Below are 26,062 nucleotides of genomic sequence, written 5' to 3'. Positions count from 1 at the left end.
ATACCAGACAGCATGGCTTATTTTTCTCATGAACAGTGGTTTTGCTGCCCCAGGCTTGAATATACAAGCTCATGTGATATTGTTATATTACTCACTGCAGCTTAAAAAACACTGACTCTGTCCAGTTCCACTGTTTGTCAAGTTTTAATTATCACCCGCTCAATGAAGTTAGCGGGGATATAGGAAAGGGTTCCGTCCGTCACGTTTCGTTTCCCAAGCATAACTCATAAACCGTTCAATATTTTTTCATCAAACTTTGCAGGTCTGTCAGGTACATGCTGAACTGGTGCCTTTTGCTATTGAGAAATTTTAGAAATATTTATTTTTTACGTTTCCATGGCAACAAGATGGACTTAGGTTCTGTGAGGGTAGGGTTCATTTCCGGAGCATAACTCATAAACCGTTCAATATTTTTTCATCAAACTTTGCAGGTCTGTCAGGTACATGCTGAACTGGTGCCTTTTGCTATTGAGAAATTTTAGAAATTTTTATTTTATTCGTTGCCATGGCAACAAGATGGACTTAAGTTCCAAACTCATCTTTTTTTATACAATTTCCATGACAAGTTCCACCTCGGTTAAACAAGGTTAGGGTTTGTTTAGATTTAATTATGTCATAAATTCTGCAACAGGGGCAGGGGATATAGCCACGTTAGTGGCAAACTCTTGTTACATTTATTAAGCTCTTAAGGTTCCACTGTTTCAACTGCCAACTGTGACTACCAATATTCTACAAACCTGTTAATGAAATATATGCAGTGTATTCCTATCCCAAATCCTACATTCCTTTTGGAAGAAATGTTCAGTCAATTTTGTGATTTGAACCTGTCAGTATTCCTCTGCAATTGTTTTGAATGTGTTGTGCAGTGTGGTGCACCTGTTTCCACAGCCACAGTTTGATACACCCAACCCATATGCCAGCTTAGCAGTGTAGACCAGGTACAACTCCTATTATGCTGGAATTGATTATCATGATGTTATTGTGCCACTAGGGATTTCTCAAACAGACATGTTTTAATTATGAAGCTGGCACAAATAATATTGAGATTATGGGATTGATGGTGATTTTCAGTCTCTATTAATTGTTTAAGTGAGTCTCCAGTACCGTTTCCATGGTGCCATTTGTTTTGATTTGCCCACCATTTCAATCACTGGTCTACTTTATATGGACTAACGCACACTGAATCCTGGATGTTGGGCTTGGATGATTAAAAGATCTCTGTTTAGATGGAAATTGGGAAGTTAGTGGTTGTATTAGAAAGGCAATGTCTACATGGTTTATCCTCAGGCTGGTAGTGGTAAATGGTCGCAGTTAAGTATGCCATGGTTTTCTTGTTTGTTGTCTGCATGCTGTGGCAATCGTCTTTATACATACAGAATTATTTTTCATGTTATATTGTATTTTTGCCCTCTTTCCTCTAATACAAATAGCCCGGACATTATTAGAAATACGCAAATTACCTTGGGAACTAGAAATCTTAAAAGAAAGTATATTATTTTGAACATAGGTTATTGAAATATTGAATCTATCCATTAAATAATTATATAGATTTTTGAATAATTTTTTAAATACTCTTGAATGTACACTGGACATTAATTCAGTGTTTAATTTTTCTACAAGGTCTTAACAAAATAGAAATCACTTCAATACATGTAGGCACTTACTGGCATCGTGTGGGGCTCCCGTGTTTTCCTTGTTTTAAGTGTGATTGATCAGTCTGATTTACCGTGCCAAAGCCATGACCCTCAGCTTCCTACCTGGCGATTCAGGATGGACAATCAGGACATCCCTGGGGGTGTCAGTCTTGACCTAGTGGGGTGGGGGAGGTGGGCCCAGCTGCTGGGGGACTAGGAGCAGGGGGTGGGGGACCCCCAAGGAGCAGCTGGCATGTGGTGTTCACAGTTAACAAGCACTTACTTAATTGTGCTTTGTTAGTGCTGCTTATGATGAGGTGAAGATGGCCGACTGTAGAGACAGCAGAAGCAAGCTGTGTGTCATGCTGATCTGAAGCTGTGGATTTGTCATACTGGAGAGAAATTAGGGAATATGGCATTAAATACTTGGCACACAGATATGAGAAGGTTAAAGGGTTTAGCTTGCTCATGATAATTCATTAGAATATGCCAAAGGCACCCCCCCAAAATAACTGTTCCTGTGAGTTAAATGTAATTTTGTCTTCAAATCAATTTTAAAAATCAGCAGCGTTATATGAGGATTGATGCTTTATTTTTATTATAAATATGTTGTATATATTTGTTTCATTTCAGCTGATCCAAACAAGGCTTCTCCAACTTTCCAGAATTCTACATATCCAGCCAACTTTTATAAGTGAGTTGTTAATCTTGTCAACCTTTATGGATATGCTTCAGTATTGAACTGTTGGATATATAATATCACATCCCAATCAAACACATTATTTTGTTTCATCTTACTTACTAATGATGATGAATGTAAAAAACAAAGGTGAACAAGAGAGAGCATAAAATATTCAATAAACTACCTAAAACTAGGGTCAGTGTTGTGGTGTAGGAAGCAGTGAAATATCCCAACCTCCTCCAAATCTTTTACCAATATGGTAAGATTTATGGCAGTTTAAACTCCAATTCCGACTGTGATTTGCTAATTCTTATAGCTATTGTAAACAATCTAGCCAAATGAAGGTTTGCTCATAAGGCAAATGTTATTCATGTGAAGGGACTTGGAGCATTTGTCGGAAGGTCTGATCTGGCTCTCTCCGCCTCTCTCTCCCAGACTATCCCCAATGAAGCTCTCCATTGATCCCCGACTTGACCCTAAGTGGCTTGGGTAATTTTCTTGAAAGATTGCTTATTGCTAAATGGTTTTAGTATGATGCTTTACGATGATAGTTTGTCAATAATGGCTATGTGTTATGACACCTCGGAGACTCGTTAGACATGGCTGAATTTTGGTCATATACTTTCAAAACTATTTCCTAGCATGGCTGGGGACAGCCTAGAAAATGAAATTGATTGTCGAGTGTGGAATAAGGGAAATTAAATTCTGGTGGTTGTCATGGTAACAAGTCGAAGGGTCATTGGTTTGACTTTTTAAAGTGGATGCTATGGGGTTTTCCCCTAAATTTACGAGAACACAGCACATTGGGAATGGGCTATTTGCAAATTTATAGGCATGGGCTTAATAGGTTGGAGTTTATATTATGGCAAAAAATGACAGAACCTCTATGTTTCCAGTAAATAACTGGTCGTAACAAGAAGCATTTATGGCTGATGTATGGATTTGTGTTATTTACACAGTATACTTAGTAGATGTTGTAATTGATTCTGGCAAAGGAAAATAATCATGTGTTTTATTCATAGAAGTCCTGTTTATCTCCAGCCACTTGCAATGGACATTGAGCAATTGTAGGATTAGTTTCTGACAATTTACCTTTTAGTTGTGTGTCTTACTTGACGTAATAGTTACTACTGAAACAAACTTCAGATACTTCAAGCTTTGTGACCCAAACCTGCACAAACAGTGTCTCATGTTCATGGGAATAAGAAAGTCCATTCAAGAAGAAAGGATAAGGGTACTCCCCATTTGACCCCCTGGAAATGTAAAATTTGAAAGTTGTGGAAAACTTTGAAATATTGGTATGATAATTATCATATAAGTTCAAATGGCTGACAACAAGCCTTTTTGTCTTTCTTACACTTGCATTATATTTTTTTTTTAGTTCTCACATGACCAAATACATAAGCATGACTAAAATATGTGATAAAGACCAATTTTCAAACTTCAAGAGAAAGTCCATTCACCAAGAAGAATTTATTACCACATGTTTGTACTGTTTTTATCTACATCTCCTGAGAAAAACAATCCGTGGTCAAAAACTTGCTCTTGTTTAAATATTAGGGGGCAGTTGGGTAGCGCAGTGGGTTAAAGTGTAGGCTCGTCATGCCCTGAAAAACCTGGTTTAATTGACCACATGGGTACAATGGGTGAAGCCCTTTTTCTGGTGTTTTCTGCCGTGATGAAATATTGCTAAAAGCGGCATAAAACCATACTCACTCAAATATTAGCGAAACGCTTCCTGAGAACCTATAAAATCAGTCTTCTTGACACATTTTAGCCTTACCTATGCATTAAGTGATGTAAGTGCAATCCCAAATGTGAGAATTTTCATGCTGATAAGGTTTTCCTCATTTCTTAAATTAAATAGGGGCATTATCATACTTTGTTGTTTTAAAAAAAAAAAAATCTTATTTTAAAACTATATAGAACTTGGTGCATTATCGTTTAAACTAAGTGAAGCAGGTAGATAGTGTTGAGCAGCTGGCGGTCTGTGTTGGACTCGAGGGGCTTGGTGTTCACAAAGCCCCATGAAAGTGTTGGCCTGGGCTGCCAGCTTGATGCTAGTTTAGGTGACTACTGAGCGGTTCAAGTGCATGTAAATCTTCACAGGTTGAAGTCTGTATTGGTTGGAACAGCCAGTCTTATCCTACATTATGAGATACCTGTCTGTTTGATGTGAGTGGCTACTTTGTACAAATTAATAGGTGCAATCAAGTGGTATTTAGCTGTGTTGGGTCGCCACTTGAGACTGACCTGCCATCAAGGGACCGCACTTTATGTAGACCCTAGGTTAAACTTTCTGAGCTGCCATGCTGGCATTTGCTGCCTGCCCAGAGCCAGACTTTTTATTTCAGTAAGCTGTATTTTAACTTTCCTGGTTTGTTGATGGCTAAAGGGTTAAACTTGCCTTAATTCAAAGCTGGGGCGATGCAAACTTTGCTTGTCTTGTTAGGGGTTAGTGGGTTAAACTTGTCAAACTTTCTTAGTCCTGAGTAAACAGGTTTAATTTAAGTCAAACTCCCCAAGTGTAAAGAGTGTTATGTGCTGACAATGTCAAGCTCCTTGTTTGCCCAAGGTTTACAGGATTAATTTAGCCCAACTGCCCCTCTTGTTAGGTTTTGTACCTTCATATGTTCATGTTTCCCCGACATTGATGCAGAATCTAACTTGGAAATATTGTCCTGCAAAGTGACCAAAAGAAATGCAATTTCGACTTCTTCCCATCAGCTATTTAATTCACATGTCTATGAATTGTTATGTATCTGGGAGTTCTGAATGGTTGCAGTGTAAATGTATGGTTGGTCGGGTACTGCTTCACCTCATATGATGCCCAGATTCGTATATATTGGCGACTGCTGATCATCCATTACGTCTTATATGAAACACAACAAAGCTACTTGTATCACTTGGTTTAATGACATAGGTTTGTATGATAACTTCCTTGACATGCTGGTGTCTTCTCCCTACATAACTGTAAGTCACCAAGGATGTTCACAGCTCCAATGATAGACATATGCCTCTCATCACATGGTGATGTAGCAGCATATTTGTACCATCAGTCGGAGAACAGCGGAGTTGTCTCACATTATGTGCCTCTGCTATATTGTAACTGATACAACTACTCAACAGTAGAACAGGCCCTATATATCTGTAGCCAGTTTTGTGCAAGTTTGACAATTCATTACTCTATGATGTTTTACTTCATAACAGAACTGCTGGCCAGTTTGCTCAAATCCTTACAACATCAGCAGCGGCTGAGGTGAACAGCATCATCACAACAGCCTCCACACAGGACACTGCTGCCACTGTTGCTGCTGTCGCTGCTGCTGCCACAACTGCCACCACAGAAAACAACATGGCCTACGTCGGTGGGCAAAGTTCAAATTCTTTTATTCCATCAACGGGGTACCCGTATCAGGGTGGCCAGAACCCTTACAGCATGCTGCCTTCTGCCTACGGGACTGAGTGTAAGTTGTCGCAACCTTTTCCTCTTCCTGTATTGTAACACACTTTAATATTGTCACACAGGCAACAAACAGAATTATTCATGTTTTATGCTAATAAGAAGAAATGCAGTGAATTAATGATAGATCCTTTCGTAACACAAATTTATGATTTCATTGAAGTTTGGTATGGATTCAGTCCATTGAAGTTTGGTATGGATTTTTGTTAATTTATTCTTAACATTTTCTTTCTTCTTCGTGTTGTGAATGTCCATACCATTGTGAATGTCTCAATCCACGTTGCTGGGGAATGACAGCATTTTAGTGCTGTGATGTTTGAGACATACAGCTCCAGTCAACAGAATTATGCTAATTCTTTTCTTTCCATGTTGTACATTAAAGTTTCTTTTAACTCTAATGTTTACCATATTTTCAAAGGTACCAGTTCCCTTTATCAATTGCATACACACATATATCTTTGTTTTACGGTTACAATTATGATACACTGATAAATATATCTTTTTAAAGCCAAAAACATTGTGTTCAATGTAATGAAGGAACTGCTACCTTTGAAGTTAACATTGTACTGCATTTTACTTGTTGAATTAATTAAGTTTCTCTCACTTGCCTTGCATATGGTCTGCATTTTGATGGCGTTGACAAATCCATTATACCAGCTGATATGTTCTATTTGACTCTCCCCCCAACCCATTTGTTGCCTGTTGCCCCAAACTGACACAGATATGTGTGTGGTGTATGCAGCCCTGTTCTTGGTAGTCATGTCATCAAATTCAATTATCATGGTATAGTGCCTGACTTCAAGAGATTAACATGTGTATGTACACAGTGGCTATTCAACTCCTTCCACTTTGTATATGGACATTGCTTATATTAAGTTGATGGTCCTTCGTAAAAGGCACAAAATTAACACTGATATTGTGTACTCTACGAAGCATGGCTGTGTTACTATAAGAAAGCTTTTTGTCACAGCTGAGAAGTAATTTAAACTGCTTGCAGTGATGGTATGTATCTATGGAAAGTGTGAATAGAAGCAATTTTGTAGCTGATTTACCTGTCCGTACCCTCCAGCAGTGGTCGGAGGTGGCACCCATGTAAGATGCTCAGATGAAAGACTGGTCTTGAATGGAAAGCATTTTTTCTAACAAATGAGGTGTTGTATGCATAGAAAGCTGTCAGTGATCAGCTGAGAGGCTATTTATGTGCTGGTGGGGTTGAAAGGACTGATTATGATGGGTATATTGTCCTGAGACGAGGAAGTCTGACAATGTTGAGCAACACGCGCCATTCTGTCTGAGGGGTGGTGGGGAAGTTGTAGCTCACGATAGGACGTCTTTGAAACTCACTCACATGTTACATGCTTTTCAACTTAACAGAATGAGTTGGGTTTGCTCTGTCTTTGTCCACAAGCCATGCTGCGACTTTCTTGTGGGAAATCAACTTTGTTAATGCTGTGAATCCTCTTTTTTACACCTCCAAAGGATGCAACAAAGAATTGATCTCCACAAATAGTGGTCATAGGGAGAGAATTATTCATTGCAAACTCTGTAGTTTGATTTGGATATTTTCTCACATTCATCGAAATATTATTCTGTAGAAACCAAAAATAATCACAAGCAAACTGAAAAGGAAAAGATTTTAAGGTTGTTAAAAACAAGTAAAGGGTGAAAGTAACATTGAATGTGCCAGTATGTGACTTTAGCAATAGAAAAAAAAAATGGCAAATTTCTATTCTTCCTTATGATACCTTAAATATTGGACAGTTTGGAAGGACTATAGGACAAGGGACAATTTCTAGCGCTGGACTTATGTTGAAAGGAGTAGTTACGGGAGTGAAATACAGTGGCAGGATGTGTCAGTAGGATTGGGACGTGACACAAGCAGTACATTGCTTCATGGACTTTCCCCTCACCATCTTTTCCTTCTTCTTCAGTGGGGAAACTTAAAACCCAGCCCAGCCAAGTCGTGTCGCCTCCTAGCTATATGGCAGGATATAATGCTTTAAATCAACCAAGCCAAAGCTATTATGGTTCGTATACCAAGTTTCATCAAATTTACTACACTTTTCTCTTTTTTCTAAGTCACTGTAAAATTACATTTGGTTTCTTTGACTTCAAGCCATGCTAGTTGCTTAGCAAAATCCTGTAGAACTTCTCCTTTGCTTAGAAATTAGAGGTAGGTAGTCCTCTTTATTTGCATTTTAGTAAAATTTGTGTGAATGAAAAGGCCATTCTTTGAGCATAATATATTGTTAAGAAATTGTGTGCTAGGTGAATGTGTGGCAGCTTGGAGTGTGTGTGAGCTGTGCTTCAAATGGAATGGCATGTTGAGCTAGATTAATGTCATTTGTTTCTTTCAATAACTAGCCTTGCATTTGTTTGCCATGTTACCTACTGCTAATCCATCCTAGATTAACTAACACTGATGCCAAATGAATCTCCAGCCTCCATCCCTACACAGCTCCAGTAGGACAAGTGGCAGGGGTCGCCATTTACATATCTCAGATCATTTCTTTTAGGTTCTGGACATAAATGCCTAAATTTTGTATTCCAAATAATTATGAAATATGAATTATTAAGGTATTTTGTATTTGTTTCTTTATTGCAATATCTGATTATGAATGTGTTTGCAATACTGCTGGCCTACTCTGTTGAATGTCTGTGTATATGCTTTGAAAGCACAACACAAATTACTTTGCGAGTATCTTATGTAACCCATTATTTACAATATGAGATACTTTTTTGTTAACTTAAGCTAAATGTTGTGAAAATTGTGTTTGCAGAATTTATTTAATTTTTTTAACCTGATAAGAATACTTATATCTTGACCCTATTTAATGATCCCTGTCTTGACCCCATTCTTATTGATATATATTTCAACTCCTAAGTTGGGGGATTGGTCTCCTTGCGGCCGGTAAAGGTCATGCCCTTCCTCCCAAGCTCTACCTGTGTTGGGGGGCATCATGTTTCAACAGCTCAGCCTGTCACCCGAATCTTAAAATAGTCCTGTCACTGGCCCCAATAAATTTCCTCCTATAGAAGCTGAAAGTTTTACAATATGTAATCCACCTTTCAAAAGGTTTTAATGATAGCTTAATGTGTATTTTCCGCAATTTAAATTCTCATGTACGAAGCATGAACAGCTAATTTGACACTGAGAAATAGCCTTCTGTAACGGTCGTGTTTAGCCTGTATGCCCGGAAACCAGTGTGTAAAGACATTATGATGTCTAAACAAATACTAACAATAGAAACAAATTATAAATTTGCCTCGATTTGAATGTCGCTTTTGTGTTTCAAGTGAACTGTAGGTTTGTGAGTTTGTATACTTGAGAGTAAGTTAGCAGTATGCATGTGTGCCCTCCACTTAAGTACTATGCTGTGTGCAACATGAAAACCCCTTGTATTTACACTTGTGTAAGATGACAGCTCTCTTTAATCCATGTTTTCTGATTTATGGAATATAAATCTTGATCTGTTTTTGTTTGTTTTCAGGCCCTAATACAAATATCCCTTACACAAACACAGCGGGAAGTTTTACCTCACAAACGGTAAGTTGCAGAATACGCTGCTATCCCTGACTCATTCTCTATACAGGAAATCTGCTGTAGTGATCTGGCAATTCAGTACTAGGTATATTCTCTTCTAACTCGTGTGTATCAGGTATCTATGTCGCTTGTCCTACTGTCACCGGTCAGTTCGACCCTGGCCATGTCACATCCTCATATCCTGTTGTATATGTATGCTAACATAACCAACTGATATGTTAGTAACTCTGCATATTTATGCATATGCACACATTAACATACGAAATGTGATGGATTGATATATTTGTACTTGAATATAAATATTAACATACGTAATATGGGATGTTGATATCCTTCTTTATATGTATGTTAACATAGCTAACGTGATATCCTGTATATGAATGCATACATATACATATATATATTATTGGCATACATAATATAGTATGGTGATTTCTTTGTGTGTTTGTATGTTAACATAACCATGGTGATATGTTCGCATACATCTGTTAGTGCAGACAAACAGATATAGACAACGTGGCATGATAACCTCCTGTATAGTTCATTAATGGTGTATCGGTTCCTAGTGTCCAGTGACAATACATACATGTACAAGTTGAATATGTGATATCCTGCTGTATCGATGCCATGGCCAACATTGCGATACGCAGAGCCATAGTTATGTAAGATATTGATGTTTCAGGCCTATCAACTAGGAGTTTTACTGTTAGAAAAAATGTTTTTAAAACAGCATTGTTACTATATATGACATTTTGGCACCTTCAAAAACTCATACAAAGTTGAATTTATTTATGAAATTGTCACCTTATCACTACTAGTATGTATCATCATACACATTATGATTTGACCCATGTATTAGGATACATATAATATCACACCCACTACCCTATGTTATGGCAAAATGTTGAGAGAAAAAAATAGATATTGTCCTGTGTATATGTTAAAACACCCGATACAGATAATGTGATATCGTGATATCCTCCTGTGTATGTGATCACACAGATGATGTGATATCGCAATATCATCCTGTGTATATGGTCACACAGATGATATGATATCTTGATATCTTCCTGTGTATATGGTCGCACACGTGATGTGATATCGTGATATTGTCCTGTGTATATGGTCGTACACGTGATGTGATATCGTGATATCCTCCTGTTGTCCTAGCCCCAGGAAGATCTGGGTTAGAATAGGTCTTCAGCAACCCATGCTTGCTGTAAGAGTCGACTGTGCAGGATCGGGTGGTCAGGCTCGCTGATTTGGTTGATGCATGTCACCATACACCAATTGCGTGGATCGATGGTCATGACATCAATCACTGGATTGTCTGGTCCAGACTTGATTATTTACAGACTGCTGTCATATAGCTGGAATATGGCTGAGTGCTGTGTTAGACACCAAACAAAACAAACTAAGTCCCCCTATCTGCTGTACTGTGACCTGCTTGGTGTTTGTGTTTGAGATTAATGAGAGCAAATACAGGCCATCTTAAATGCAAGGTGACAGTTAAGCTTGTAATTTGATACATAGCTCTACTTTCATTATATCTCCCATGACAAACATATTGACAAACTGTAGATACACCGCACCAACGTGAAGGGTGTGTGTGTTTGGGGAAAGTTAAACTTAGTTTGGTCACAAATAAAACCAACATTGCCATGTTATTTCAATATGTACATCTGAATTATTTGACATGTTTCTTTACAATAGTCATCTGTGAACATTTCTAAGCTTCCCTATGTGATGGCAATGTGACAAGCATATTTGGAATATGTGCGCTGTCATCAAAATGTCTGATTAATGTGCCTACAAATATGGCTTTACATTTACAGTATCCATAGCCCTGCAACTGATTTAATGTCAAGCTTGGAAGGACAAAACAGGCAAAGACCCCTTCATAAATAAGTGCAGTACAGCACCAACATTTGTTCCCTGGTGGTGTCAGAGTAGTCAGTTTGGGGCAGAAACATAATTGACTGGTACTGGGTCATAGTTTTGCATTGTATATATATCACATCTTTAAACATAGTGAGAGGATTGTCACTGTTTAAAAGATTGCTATTCCTGGTGAGTTATCTGACTCTGTGGGCCACGCCACATCAGTGATGGGCCTATACAGGTGCATGATGATAATTAACACACAGGATGTTCTTTCTGGTTGAGATATATTTTGTGCCTTGAAACTTTTGGAACATTGATTATCAGTATTCACTTGGGTATGTCTGAAACAAAGATTGTATTTGTCATGGTTGCATGAATTTTTTATCTACACATTTCTATCAGCAATTATTTATTTGAATTTCGAATGAATTAGTAGCTGGCCTAGCTGATGACTGAAAGAGTCATTCTTCCTCTATCAAATGCCAGGTCAAATAACCATTATGTGAGATATTCACTCCTTTTGTAGTAATACATGCTAAATTGTTGTGTATTTATTGCTAGACTCTCGTCATTAATAACGCCAGAGGAGAGAATTGATGCATATCTTTTAGTTCTCAGATAAACATTCAGCCCATGTTAGTCATGCTATAGCTCATTCTCCTAACCTTCTTGGACCTCCCCTAACTATGTGCGGTATAGGGGACCTTCAGATCTTCCTCCGAACAGGAAAGGCCTAAATGACAAGCACTATTCATCAACTCGGAAATGATTTTAGATTGAGCATTTGTCTGAAACAGCTAAGCAGTAATTTTTCCCACTATTGTCCAAGGTGCCATGTAGACAGCTTGTGGCACTATAAATCTACAATTGTCGCCATTTTGGATGTCCTCTTTTCCTTTTTTTCGGTATCATGTTACCCTGCAGCACACTTGTTTCCATCAGCCGTGAACTTACCTTTTGTTTATGGGGAGGCAGGCAGAATGAAATCGATGGACAATCCACGTACCTGTCACTGTTATAATCAATGAGAACACCTTGTAAGGCAGACAAGGCCTGAATTCAAACAAGAAGACAAAACCAGCCTTCATTCACATCACAATGATATGGCACACTCCCCATTGTTCTGTTTGTTTTCTATGCTGATTGGTTTTGCCATCATTTAGGTGTAACAAAAGAATTTGTAATTTGTGTGTCATAACTTCAAGGCTTTCTGCCCAGTTTGTTTTGATAATATTCTGTAACAATAAATGACAATTTCCAGTAGGATGCTGATTTGAAGTAAATTAATTTTGGCTCTGTCAAATTGGCCAATGACAGTTAAGCTTTTTTGTTCTAATTGTCACCAATAACCACTAGTGAACTTGTGGCCTTTGCAGTATTTTACTTGATCAGTGCTCGTTTGTGTGAATATTTCCATTGATCAATATATATTGATAATACTTCAGCGTAATTGATATCTCATAGAAATTAATAAGGACAAAAGAACTAAATGCCAGGTTGATCCGACTTGCCTGGTTGTGTCTGTGTGGTGATAATCACCAACTCTACTGTAGTGTTGTCCTTATGTCTGTAGGGTGTGAGAGTATGGCACATAGTAATCACAGGTCAGGTAGTAAGGAGGAACACTTAGATTGGACCAGGTCTGTGTGTTAATTGTACAACTCAGGACGGTATATGCGTAGACAGGTGATTACATGTGCTAAACAGGGCTGTCCATGGATGGACCAATGTTATTTTGTTGTACCTGTAGTACAGGGTGTACATGTGATACAGTTTGTGACACACAACGGTAGTAGTGCAATCTGAATCCTGTTATTCCCAGACGCGGTAGCATTTTAGACAGATATTGAGTAAGATTTGGCTTCAGAAAATATTGGATTGTTAATTTTGTCCATGTCTGAGACAATGTCATCGAATTCTGGTCCTCAGTGATGTATGGCTTATTGATTACAAGTGAAACAGACGCTGATTGGGAAAATTAGGCACTTGGATTTGCCGGCTGAGGTCAATTATTAGAGACACTTGACTTTTGCCACATATTTTTGGTATGAAAGTCCACCATTACCTAGTTGTTGGTTTGGTAGTTGACAGGCAAGTGAATGTGATGAAGGAGTCAGCTGGAATTATGAATAGGATCAGGCAGGTAACAGATGGGGGACTATTTCTGGCGCATGGATTTCACAGTATTAAGCTGCCAGAGCTGGCACCAGATGCATTTTATTTTTATACACTCATTAGACAGAAATTATCACTTTCAACCTTTAATCACCACATCAATATTTCATTATTGTAGGCTCTTCCATTGAATTACTATTTGTCCAATGAATGTGTGTTGAAAGGAAATGTGAAATTTGTCCTAGAAATAACATCAAATATGTCAATATTTAGTTTACTAATTTATCAGTGAACTGTTTTTTATCACGATCTTGTCCAGCAATATTTGAAATTAGGATTTGCTGTGGTTAATAATATTGTGTTCCCATCATGTATACAGACCTGATTAACCAGTAGCTATTCCATTGTCCACTGATCAACAATTGGGGAAGTCATATACTGTTTTGAATGCTCTATGTTGCTAATTATTACTTTTCAGTTCAATAAATTCTGTACACAAAATAGAAATATCTCTTAAACTTTGACAAAAGAAATTATGTAAAATATTAATCATCTGTCATAGATTGATTTTCAGTTTGATGTCATATTGAGTGAGTTCTTACTCCACCCGTAGCTTCTATCTATAATGTTGATGCCAACTGTTTTTTAACATATACATACACATTATTCAAGATATGTACACTGGTGAGTGCTGTACAATTGCTGTGTTGTGTTTGCAGGCCATAGATGGGTACTATTCTGGTTATGGCACAACAAGTACAGGCTTCTATCCCCAGTACCCCTACAACATCCCCACAACGTCAGTGTCCACTGCCTCCACAGTGCCTTCTACACAGACATATCAACTCATTGATGTCCCCAATACCACCACCACAGGTGGGTACACCCAGTACTGATGTCTGTGGACCTTCTTTGATTGCACCACTCAAAATCAGGCTTTTACATTCGTGTAATTGTTTTGCATGATTGAAAAAACGTATCTGATCATTTCCAGTTACATGTCTAATACTTCAATTGTCATTTTTGTACTAAGTGTATTGGACATTGTTGGTGCAGCAAAGATGGTCCACCTGTTTCAGTTGTTGCTGTTTGATTGTGAGGACTCTGCTTGTAGTTTAGAAGCCTCTGCATGCATATATATCTTCACATGCACTCGTGACTTGCACCTCATGATTATAGTCACACAGCAATATTTGACAAAATTTACTTTTCAGAATTAGGCTTTTGCTGCAGTATCTAAGCATGAAAGCTGAGAGGAAATAAATGAGATATTTCATGTTTAATGATTGAGTAAACACGCTTTTTTATATATGTTTGAACAGTAAGTTGCTTAAGATTCATTAAGATACCCCCATATGGTACGTTATCGCATGTTGCATCACTGAATATGTAATGAGGTATTGCCTAGCCCTTATGTACAACATAAGCCAACCATGTCTGTTGTTCCTAGCCGCCTTCATTTCTTCAGGAAATATAGTTTTCTCATGAATATGTATTTCCATTATCAGTGTGATGGTTTTCACACTGCAATCTGTATTTACATATATAGGCATCATCTGAGCAATTATGTCTCAGTTATTTTAGTTATTTTATCCAAATGATAGCTGATGTTATCGGGATGTCAGTAGGAATATTACTTTTCTTTATGTTGTGTTTTCATTTATTGCCTGTAGGATTTGCTTGGCATGAGGCAGTGATCATTTGTAGCCGCCCCCACCCTGTGTGCTAGTCTTGAATCCTGGCCTAGTTGTCATGTAGTAGTATGCTCTTGCTATGTTCTGTCTGTCCAGCTGCCAGAGTGCTGCTGTGTCTTTATAGTATGCAAACCACTCACTTGAGGTACTGCGTTCTCCTCCTTCATGTGTACTGGTGCAGTTTGTTTCTTTGTCCCACCCTGGAAGAGGTGATCAGCTCCTCCGACTATAACAGCATGATGCACTCCAATGGATGACCAATTGTTTTGACATTTCATTGTATCCATGTCCTCTGTCTTACAATTCAATTGATAAATGCCTGTTTATGGGAATCTGTTAACAAAATGGCCCAATTCATGATGACTGAATGATGATGAACTGATTTGACATTTTGTAATGCCTACATTAAACAAGTACTTCAGACCAAACAAACTTGACTGTCATTTGACATTTGTTTTGTTATAATGTTTTCATTCTGAAGTTCATTTAGCTGATGCTCAGTGTAGATGATAGAAGATCTCAGAATCCTTTATTTTCTTGAAGTATTCTGTAATGCATTGCCATATCATACCTTTGCAGTGGCTTCTGATATTTATTATTTTTATCTAATAGTTTGATTGGAAGATGAGAAAGATTCCAATTTCAATCACTTAAAGTTTTAATTTTTTAGCAAATATATTTCACTTCAAGTTTGCCTTCCTTTCTAAATGCCCCCCATTTTTTTTCCATAAATTCCTTGTTTTTTTTCTTTGTACATTTTATAGTTTTAGGTAAAAATTTGAATTTTATGTCTCGTAAGTTCTGGATTTTTTCAAGCCCTATTTCAAAGGTATACTGGTGAATATCTTGTGATAACAATGCTGTTTGTTCTCTAGTCTCAACAAAGTGTGCCAATGGACTGTATCATCTGCATGGGCACCAAATAGACAGTTTACGCCAGTTGTCTAGTGAACACAGTGACCAACAACTCACACCTAGTGTGCATGAAGCAGGTGTGTCTCCCCACCACTTTCATTAGTCTCCAGTCCCACTTACTGGGCAAGTTAGTTCACTGTGTCTTACTGAACAGATATCGGCACTGTATTGGTAGATGTTCCCCTACCTGGTACTTCCATCATAGCCTATCTGGAACTTTAATTACGAAGGCAAAACTATTTAGGAGGTTGTATGGTAGTTTAATATGAAAAGAGCTAGGATTGAATCAGCAGAAGTCCCGGACCTTTCCTTTTGTATATTCTGTCAGCCTGTTACATGGGAAGTTAGCTGTGTGAGATTTTGAGTGGATTGTATAAATATTCATGTTCAGTCCAATCTCAGTGTGGCAGCTGTAACTGATGAAATTCTGCAGTCTCATGGTGATTTCAACAACATATTTTTTCAAGAAAACACATCTATGTGACATGTTTATACCACCTTATCAGAACCAATCACAAAAGGATCATAAGGATTTGAAATTATGATCAAGGTGGATTTTGTGCCCAGTCAGGTGTGACAGATTTGTCCTTAGTTTTCCGTGGCTAGTTTTAATGCTGTCCATTTTGATGTGGAGTATGACAAGAAGATCTCGCCAGCAGATTAATACTGCCGACCATTACAATAGCACTCCCTATATTGGGACAATCGCTTGGTGGCCATTGTCCTTGCTAGCTGAGAAGGAACCACATCTGACCCTTCCCTCGTAAATTCTCTTTCACCCCTGCCACCAGTGAAGAGCCGGCTAGGTCTGTCACAGGGGGATGCGCTACAGGCTGATTTATTCCCAACAAGGCCTGTAATTTGTCCTGTTGCATATTGTCTACCTCAAATAAATGCTTTTATTTTGCCTGGGTTGTAAATGTAGGTTTTGAAAGGTCTTAAAATCTCTAAGTTGATGGATGAATCTCCGACACACATGGTTGGCTTCATGTCGATGATTTGTTTATTCTAAAATGTCATCTATAAAGAATCATAGCAAAGTGTTTCCTTTCCTGGAAAGCTTGTAGGTTTGTATTCTATCAAGGATTCCTTTCAGGTCATAACCTGCAAACATAACTAAATGGTGGTGTGAATTTAGCCTTAAAGATCATGAAGTGCCTGAACATACCTACTGACTGATAAATGCTATTCAGGGCTCCACGTTTCAAGTGTCGGCTGTAGTTTTCAGAGAAGAAGAATTGTAATGATGTATGGATCATGGCCCTTTTAAATTCAGCTTCAATGCAAGAAAAGAAATAACAATTTACATGTAGTATTTGTTAGGATTTCATCAAAGCACAAGACCCAGTGCAGCATGTTAATAAGTTCAGTGCACTTATGATTATATCATGGTTGAAGGTATTAGGAGCAGTCCTTTCATTTTTGGAAACATTAGAAATGATATCATTTAGATAGACTTTGAAAGATGTTCGAACTCAAGACGTTCTCATACAAATATTAAAGTCTTATGTTTTGTCTTCAAACCTAACATACTTTGTAGATTAATTACTTGAATTTGGTAGGTTACAGAAACCTGTGATGTCTAGAACATGAAGTCATGTGATATATGTCTTTTTCAGCAGAGAGTCAATATAACATAACAAGTCCATCCCCACCTTTGAAACAAGAGAATGGTAGCACAGGTAAGACAATCACCTTTCTGCCTCATAGTGAAACAAGTAAATGATTGTGAAAAGTTACTCATTGTAAAGGGTGTGTTATAACAGACTAATTACCCCTTGTCTATACAGCATGGTCGTTTGTTATATTAATCTACTATGCTGCCATATTGTGTTTATTGATTTGTAATGCTTCCTGTTTCCAATGAACAGTTCTTTACTGATGTTCAAGCGCAATGGCCCTGTTTACTTATCCTTGAATGTTGGTGAAACATTGATTTTAATCCTTCCAAATTAAATTAACAATCAAGTAATTATTATTATTAATGTGGTTTTTTTAGACATGATGAACTGTGATGTGATGCCTGTATTTGTACTGAATGTTGCTATGGTGTTGGTGTTGTTACAGGCAAGAGAGTACCGAGAAACCGTGGGCGGCGAACTCAGCCCTCTCCGGGGCCAGAGTCGGACTTAGAGAGAGTTTTTGTATGGGATTTAGACGAAACAATAATTATCTTTCACTCGCTGCTAACTGGGTCTTATGCACAGAGATATGGCAAGGTAAGTCCAACACTTTTGCTACCCATCTTAATCAGTTTGCAGCTTGTTCATGGCTTGTTGGCAGCAGTAGATAATCAGTTTGTACATTGATAATAATTATGCCAATCATTTCATTCAGGGAAATGGCTGGTTTGAGAGGTGGTGAATTTAAAGTTAGGAGTTTGCCATTTGTTTTTCCACCACTATTGTGTGTTGTTGTTAGAGGAAAGATGTATTACCTGGTGTTTACATAGGGGTTACACTACATTCAGTAAACTAGCAGATCCTTTTGATGCAAGCTTGCCAGGGCTATTTTTATATGCTCATTTGTGCAGATTTATTACAGGTCCTGTTATATCTGTTCTTCAAATTATCAGTCTGCCCCTATGTATTGGTGATCAGCAGTCGTGAAATTAGATTTGAGGCTGTTAAAGGCCGTAAGAAAATGAAATAAACAGTGTAAATAACAGTAAGTGTCGGTTGGAGGTGTACTAATGTGCAGGTTGCCTGACTATGAAGCTGTATGTGGCACTCACCAGATTTCCCGCCCGCCAAACAACATTAGTACATGAGAATTCATCACTCTGCGTGAGGGGAAATAAAATTTATTACAGGCCAAATGAAGGCTATTCTAAATCTGCTGCTTTTCTCAATAGACTCCTGGCCCATATTGTTCTAGTGCTCTGTGGAAAGCCATTTAAGGACATAATTAGCACAAGTTAATGCTGGTCCCTAATAATACGGACAGGGACTAAATGGCCCATATGTAAATACTGGGAGTTTAATGGCCAGAGCATGTGTCCAGCTGCCTGAGAGAGGGTTAATGAGGCATGGCAGCTCTGCAAGATTGGGCCCTGATGGAGATATGTGTTAGGGTGAGAATGGCAGGGGTAGGGGTGGCCAATTGATGTATGGGACTTGTGACATTGAGGAAAGCAGGATGTAGTAGAGCCGTGTTCATGATGAAGAGTGGGTTTTAAACATGGGGGTGGAACCATAGGGTAAAGTGTGGTGTAAGAAGCTTAATGCTGAGTTCAGGTGAGAAGGAGGATTGGGTGAGCATGGGAGCCTTCTAGGTAGAGGGAAAAGAGTGCTATAGGAAGGTCAATGCTGAATTCTGGTGAAAAGAAGGATGGGGTGAGTAGGGAACTCAGTGCTGAATTCTGGTGAAAAGAAGAATGGGGTGAGTAGGGAACTCAGTGCTGAATTCTGTTAAAAAGAAAAATGGGGTGAGGTATTCTAGATATTGGGTAGAGAGCGGTGTAGGGGCTTATGATGAGTTGAGGAGAGACTGCTAGATAGTAACAGTCAATAGGCACAACAGATACAGAACTATCCTGAAGGTGCTTCATGTGCAGTTTCTCCAGTGTAGGCCTGTCCAGCTATTGTGAATGCCAGCTAGTTTGCCACTTGTGTTGTGATTAGAGGCAGCTGGCTACAAGAGGGGGTTTCCTGTAATCTCCACAACATTCCTACACAACCACTTACTGATGAATTCACATCAGCCTTCTGATTAGAAAAGTACAGGAATTGGAGCAACTTTTGACAGCTGCTTCTTGATATTTTACAAGTCTAGACAGACTATTACAATATTGTCTTTCATAATAATCTTGCTTGGGATTTGTTTTGTTACTGAACAGCACTAACTGGTGGATTAGAGGAATTGCTATGTGAAGGAATATGTGGAATGATGTTCCTATTGCATTCCTAACCCTCTGTCAAATGCTGCACAGGTCTTGTTGACAAAGATACCTATTTTAGACCAAGACGAGTAGGATTATTTAGACAACTCTCATCCCAGGAAACAACATTTTCTTTTTTTCTTGACATTTTACGCTGAAAGCCTAATTGTGAGTAGTTTGATCTTGGGAGAGTGTGAATTGAGGAGATGCAATGCTTGTGAAATATTTGTCCTTCCAGTTGGAGCAAAGCAATTGCATGAGAGTTTTGGTAAATAAATTCCAATCATTGTTAAAAATATTAGTTCAGACATGTGAACAAATATTTTGGTTATCCAAAACAATTTCAGAAACTAGTTCAATGAAATTGTAAACATTCACTTGAAACTCTATCCAAACTGAATTTTCTTGTTCTATGAACTTTGCTGGTGTATACTAGTATTAAAGAATTGGGGAGATTTATAAGAATGTTTGAAGACAAGTGAAGTGTAACCTAGCAGTGAAAACATCTTGACAGCTCTGCCTATCATCTCCGTCACCTTGTTAGTTGCGCCACACAGGTGATTCAAATTATTCGCCTCTTCACACTGCTAAGACTTGTTGCGCTGAGATCGACCTTCTGCCACAACAAGCAAGATAACATCTATGGGATACATGTGTGAAATATTTCCCATATCACCTGCTTGTAAGACGCTGTCAGGACATAAGCAGTGTTGTCATTGGCTCATCTGGTGTATGTCTGCTGCAATCTGCCCAACCCCCCATCACCAGCTTGTATAAGTGATGTTAACACATGCTGATATCACACCAGGCTTTCACCAATACAGATTACACACCCATCTGGGGGGACAAGACCACTCCTTCCATGATAAGTTCACTCCTGCAGCATGTTGACATCAGCTCTGGATCTTTGTCATCATCAGCTTCTGCTGAGTTTCACAGCATATTGTTGTATAGCATCTTGGTTTAGATAATGCTTATTGGGCACACTTGTCTAAAGTCAAAATTTCTTTGTGCATTGTGATTCAGCACCATCCATTTAGATATTAGATGCTATAATGATGGAAACTGTTTTGAGGTATTTTTTTATGTTAGTCATTTATGATTTAAAGAACTAAAATGCTGATGTCTTAATGATTGACTTCAAGTCCCAGTAGTTCCCAGGAAGAATCAGGGTGTTGTATATAAATCACCAAGGTTGTAGTCACATAAAGTAGTGGAACAGGTCACCAGATGGGTGTAAACTTTAGATCCCCCACTTGGTTCTTATCAACTGCCCTGTACACTCCAATCTTGCTCCATTTAAAAAATACACTTGTCTTTAGTAGTGCTGCAATAAAATGTGACCAATCAGTAGACATGTCAAGACAGGGAAAGAATTATGGGATGTGGTCACCTGGTGCCTGGCTGGAGACCATACACCAAGTATTGCTGGGTCATAAAGGGCTTGAGAGAAGGGATGGAAGAAACCTCCAGGCTCCCAGCAGCTTGACTTGCCATCCTTGTGGGACAAATAGACTTATCACAGAGGACTCATGTGAAAAGGAAATTTTGTTTCAAATGATATGGACCTAATCTGACTCCATTTTTTCTACATATGTATGAAGCATCGTTTCCCCTCTTTGATTAATCAATAAATTAAGTAATAAATTTACATTAGGAATAATTCATTTATCCTTTGTAATATGAAAGTTGAAGTTGGTCAGTTTTCTGTGATTATTGCCTACTAGTCCTGCTATGCACCTGGGTGTAGTGGAGGGTTGAGGGTGGTTGACTCAGTGAAGAGTGCTAAGTGGACCACCTTGGCCTAGCAACCTCAAGTGCCCTATAGTTCCTGATAGATGGGTTTGGGCGGCCTCGGGTGAGCTTCTTATCAGTGGTATAAGCCACCTTCATTCCTACAACAACATGAAAGTGGCTACTATTTATGTGTCTGGGGGCCAATTCACAGATGTTCTCATAGTGTAAAAATCCCCACATTGGGGGCATTATATGGGATAGCTGAGAAATTCCTACAGGAAAGAATTTGGGTGCTTTCAGGAACTGTTGCTAATTGACAACTGTTTTGTGAGGCAAAGATTTCCATGCCCATTTGTCTATAAATGGTTGAAGAATAAACAAGAATGATGAACCATCTTGTTCTCATAAGTACATGTATTTTGATGCCTTCTAATATCTGCTACAAGTTGATCTTTTGTCACTGATTGAAACTATTCTTTTGTTCTTAATGTAAATACAGACCAACCCTGGCAAGTAGCTCACTCTTGATCATATTAATAATATTTGAACTATACAAGATACAACAAACATTATTTGAACATGAGTACTTTTAGTCATTGTAGCCTACTGCAGACGGAGCTAGTTTGTCATAAAGGACGTACACAAGACCTCACACAGTTATTGGAATAAAGATGGAAGTTGCTGTGCGACCTTTCCTTCAAGCGATTACAAGAATTATTTATGCTGTTTCCCAATTATACTGCAAAGACTCACTTTAACTAAAAAATCATTATGAAAAGGCTTTTTCTTCAACAGTGTTAGCCAAATACTTTTTCATTTAAGACAAACTGCAGTTTTTTTGTTGTCCTTTGTAATAGATCTTCTCTAGCTTTGCAGGTGCAAGGCTCTCTGAATCATTTAATTGGGGGAGATAAAAATCTTTCATAAAGGTCCTAGCAGTTCTATTTTATACCCTCCTAGTTGTTTGATCTTCCATTAAAGCTCCAGAATCAGTGTTAAATCAGCCAGAAAACTTTTAAGTAGGCTAATTTGGAGATTTTCAACATCACAGCCCCTGGCAAACAGTTATCTTTCCCGATTGTTGTGTTTTGCTAATGGGGGATAAAGACAATATTAAGAGGCTGATGATTCCCTCCCTACACCTACTGGCAGTACTCACTTTCAGCCTTTCAACTTTCCTAACTCAAATACAACAGTTGTATTTAGAGACAAACTTTGAAAGCTGTCACCATAATAATATTCTTGGAAAGCAAAGTGATTTGTTTCTTGGTTGAAAACAATCATGTTTTATTTGTACATATGCAAACATCTAGTTTGTTGGTTTAGAGTGGCTCTGACGTCCCATATGTTGTTGATATTAAAGGAACTTTCCGTTTTTGTGTAAGAAACGTTGTTCCCAGAATGATTGGCAGCTAAAGGTGGTTGATAATCTTCTGAAATTATGAACATTCTCAAACGAAATGATCACTGATGAATTTACGCAGATCTATATAAAAATGTGTGTGACTGTTTGTTAAAGAAGTTAATTTGAAAAATATAATCAATTAACACTATGTATTACCATGTATGAGTACCCAGGAAAAATTACTTGTCAGCCTAGCAATGAAGCTTCCTGCTTGTAGCAGGATTAGTGCTGATTGGAAACAAGCACTGACAACAAGGCATGGTGCAGATGTTTGTTTCCTCTAATATGTTGATAATCAAGTGTGTTATCTGTGCTGGCAGTGAGAGTTGACAGCCATCCTGTCACCATAGGCCTGGCAGTATCGCCCAGGGAGATACCAGGACAAGCTCACAGATCTGCTTCCACGCTTTATGCTTATACTCTGCTGTGCCCAGCACACATATTCCCTCCTCCCCATCAGGCTCCCAACCCCCTGCTATTATCACGTGCTGCTAGGCCATCCAGCCCTTCATAAACCAGGACTGACAATTATTTTTCCCTCCCAGACTGCAGTTTACAGGATGCTACAATATGCTCTCTGATATTCTGTAGTAGCTACATTTGCCCTCAAGATTTGCTTTGACGTACAAGGAGAAAATCAATGACTTGCTAGACAGTATGCCCCTACTAACTTCACGTGAATCATAGAATCCTGTTTTTTCATTGGATAATTTTGCTATACATTATGTTTTCAGTTGGTTAGTCAAGCTGAACGGTTTATGAGTTCTAAAATATTAATGCTTCCTTGGAGGTGTTTTCCTTATTGTTTGCCTGTAATGATCACCCAGTGATTGATTCTGCGCCCTTGGTAGCATCTCTATTTAAATTATATAGCACTGTTAGTGTATCCCTTCAATACCATCCACATCTCAAGTCCCATCAACAATGATCAAAAGATAGTTTGTAAAGTTCCATGAAATCTCTCCGAGATACATAATAATTCTTTCATTACCTGATTATAACCATATGTGTTAGGACAAATACACTGCAGATAGACCACTTACCACATAGTTTCAATGATTTAAGACATTTCCATCAACTTTATGATACACGATCAGCCTTATATTGTAAATGTATATGATAAAAGTATGTGATGATTATCATCAGCTAGGTATTTTTTCCCAAGTGCACTTGTGAAGCATGTAGAATGGCTGTAAGATTCACACTGAACAAGCATTCCCCATGTGTTTTTCATTGAGGTAATTGCTTATCCCTTGCTTGACAAATATGTTTTCACTTGTTGAAGGAAGAGGGACTCCTCTCAGTTTGAGGCCCTGAGTGAACCTGTCTAGCTACAATGTGCACTACCTGCTAGTCACAAATCACCAGCTAACTTGTCTCTGCTGCTTCCAGTTATTGCTCTTTAAAACACCCCATATATTTCTGTAATAGCTTTCTTTTCAAAGGAAATTGGAGAGCCCATTTGCTGATGTTGGCGATTTTAAGATGTACATTCATTCTGAAATCACTCCTTTATGGATATTCATTGTGTATTATTTGAAAAAGAATGGATTTAGGAGTCATTAAGAGGTGATCCCAGTTTTACTCAACAATCCTTATTTGAAGCCATCATTGACATTTTACACACCTTAGATTTGGTTTTGAAATGACAGTCAAAATGATACACAAATATGAACACGCTAGACATTGTTAATAAGTTTGCCATGTCTGCCCCTGTTGTATTGTTGCCATAGAAGTCTTCACTAATTGCATACATCTAGCAGGATGGCGCTTACATATTAACTACTCTTTACCACTACCAATTCATGAGTTTGTGGAGGAAAACTGCATTTGTCCTGTTTACTCCTCCGTGTTTTTTTATGTTTAAACAGCATATTATTTCTGGCCGATCTTCACAATTATACTGACATGAAAAATGGCGACTCTATGACTCCGAAGGGTGTTGTCAAAGCTTGATAACTGACAGACACAGGCATTTTGGATACCATCTGTACATAGACTTGCTATCTTTTCAAAATAAACAGGCCTACACTCTACTTTGCTCAGTTTGCCACAAATCTTGAGCATTTCGCCTGTCATTTTTTTCCTTCCATTCTTGTAAAAGGCTTGCTTGGGTGAGGTGACCATCTGTTTTAGGTAGACATTTTTTTCTGTCCGATGTTGTCTGTGTACTGGGGGATGAAAAGGAATCAGCCAAGGTGCCATGCTGCTTCAGCACCGAGGTTTGAGGATTGAAAAATTTGTAAAAGTGCCTGGAGGGTTGCCCGTCAATATGTAGCAGAGTTTTGTTTATTTTCACTCCCGGCTTGACATGTAGTTCAAAACCTCAAAGGAGAAGCGAGGAATTGGCCCATGTCCACACTGATGTCAGATACCTACAAGTGTACCTCTATTTATTTTGATGTCTTTTGAATAGCTAGGAGGACCTTGTGAACATTGGTATAGGCTGGTGGGAATCAGGTATTGTTGATATCAGTAGAAATATAGCCTTCACATTTCGCTTGAGAACAAACCTTTTTCATAACAGGTAACATGTCGCTTTTATACTGTATGTATAAAAAACTACAATTCTGATAGATAGTTACTGATTTACAGTCATCTTCTTTCCGTTGCTTATTAATGTATCTGTAGTGAATATATGCATAGAATTCCAAACTTTAAAGACATTCTTGAAAAGATTGCTATGCCTATCTGTTTGTCTGAGGGTTCCTCCAGAAGGTTGTAGAAGTGTTTGTAAGTTTGGTATATACCACAACAGAGAGGGGAACTAATTGAAAGAAAAAGTGAAGTGGGTGGGTACACTTTTGATGGAAGGGAATGTCAAACTAAGTGTTAAAAGTGACAGCTTTTGTGATAGATGACTTTACACTCAACTTTAGAGGGGCAACTCTTGCTAATGAGAAACTGATTTAAAAGCCTCCCCTCACAAACCCCCCTCCATCCTTTCCAATGGCATTCTGGGAAGGGGCACCTGTCTAAGAGTTCTGGGAACCAGTAGAGGTCTATTGTTTGTGACAGCTATATGGCCATGCTAGGTCATTGTAATGGCTTTTGGCAAACTTGTTTCCTGAATTTTTCAATAAATTGCTTTCTTTTCTTATTACCTTGT

General features: G+C 38.3%; 1 protein-coding gene across 8 annotated transcripts in view; it reads left to right on the top strand.

Annotated features, from left to right (window-relative positions):
• The window catches only part of LOC139478416 (protein phosphatase EYA1-like), a 143,033-nt gene that overhangs the window by 101,400 nt on the left and 15,571 nt on the right, over positions 1 to 26,062 (top strand). For 4 of the 8 annotated variants that reach the window (XM_071260867.1, XM_071260864.1, XM_071260862.1 and 1 more), the window contains 8 exons: positions 2,268 to 2,328; positions 5,527 to 5,783; positions 7,711 to 7,806; positions 9,271 to 9,326; positions 14,042 to 14,198; positions 15,892 to 16,008; positions 17,551 to 17,613; positions 17,999 to 18,150. In XM_071260867.1, coding sequence (XP_071116968.1) covers positions 2,268 to 2,328; positions 5,527 to 5,783; positions 7,711 to 7,806; positions 9,271 to 9,326; positions 14,042 to 14,198; positions 15,892 to 16,008; positions 17,551 to 17,613; positions 17,999 to 18,150 — 959 coding nt within the window. The remainder of the gene's footprint in view (positions 1 to 2,267; positions 2,329 to 5,526; positions 5,784 to 7,710; positions 7,807 to 9,270; positions 9,327 to 14,041; positions 14,199 to 15,891; positions 16,009 to 17,550; positions 17,614 to 17,998; positions 18,151 to 26,062) is intronic. The other 4 variants (XM_071260865.1, XM_071260868.1, XM_071260870.1 and 1 more) reach the window with 4 other exon arrangements.

Source organism: Haliotis cracherodii, unplaced genomic scaffold (assembly GCF_022045235.1).
Source record: "Haliotis cracherodii isolate W230 unplaced genomic scaffold, xgHalCrac1.p SCAF_4, whole genome shotgun sequence".
In the NCBI taxonomy this organism is placed as follows: domain Eukaryota; kingdom Metazoa; phylum Mollusca; class Gastropoda; order Lepetellida; family Haliotidae; genus Haliotis; species Haliotis cracherodii.
The sequence above is the reverse complement of the archived record's forward strand: the minus strand, read 5'-3'. Positions and strand labels throughout refer to the sequence as shown.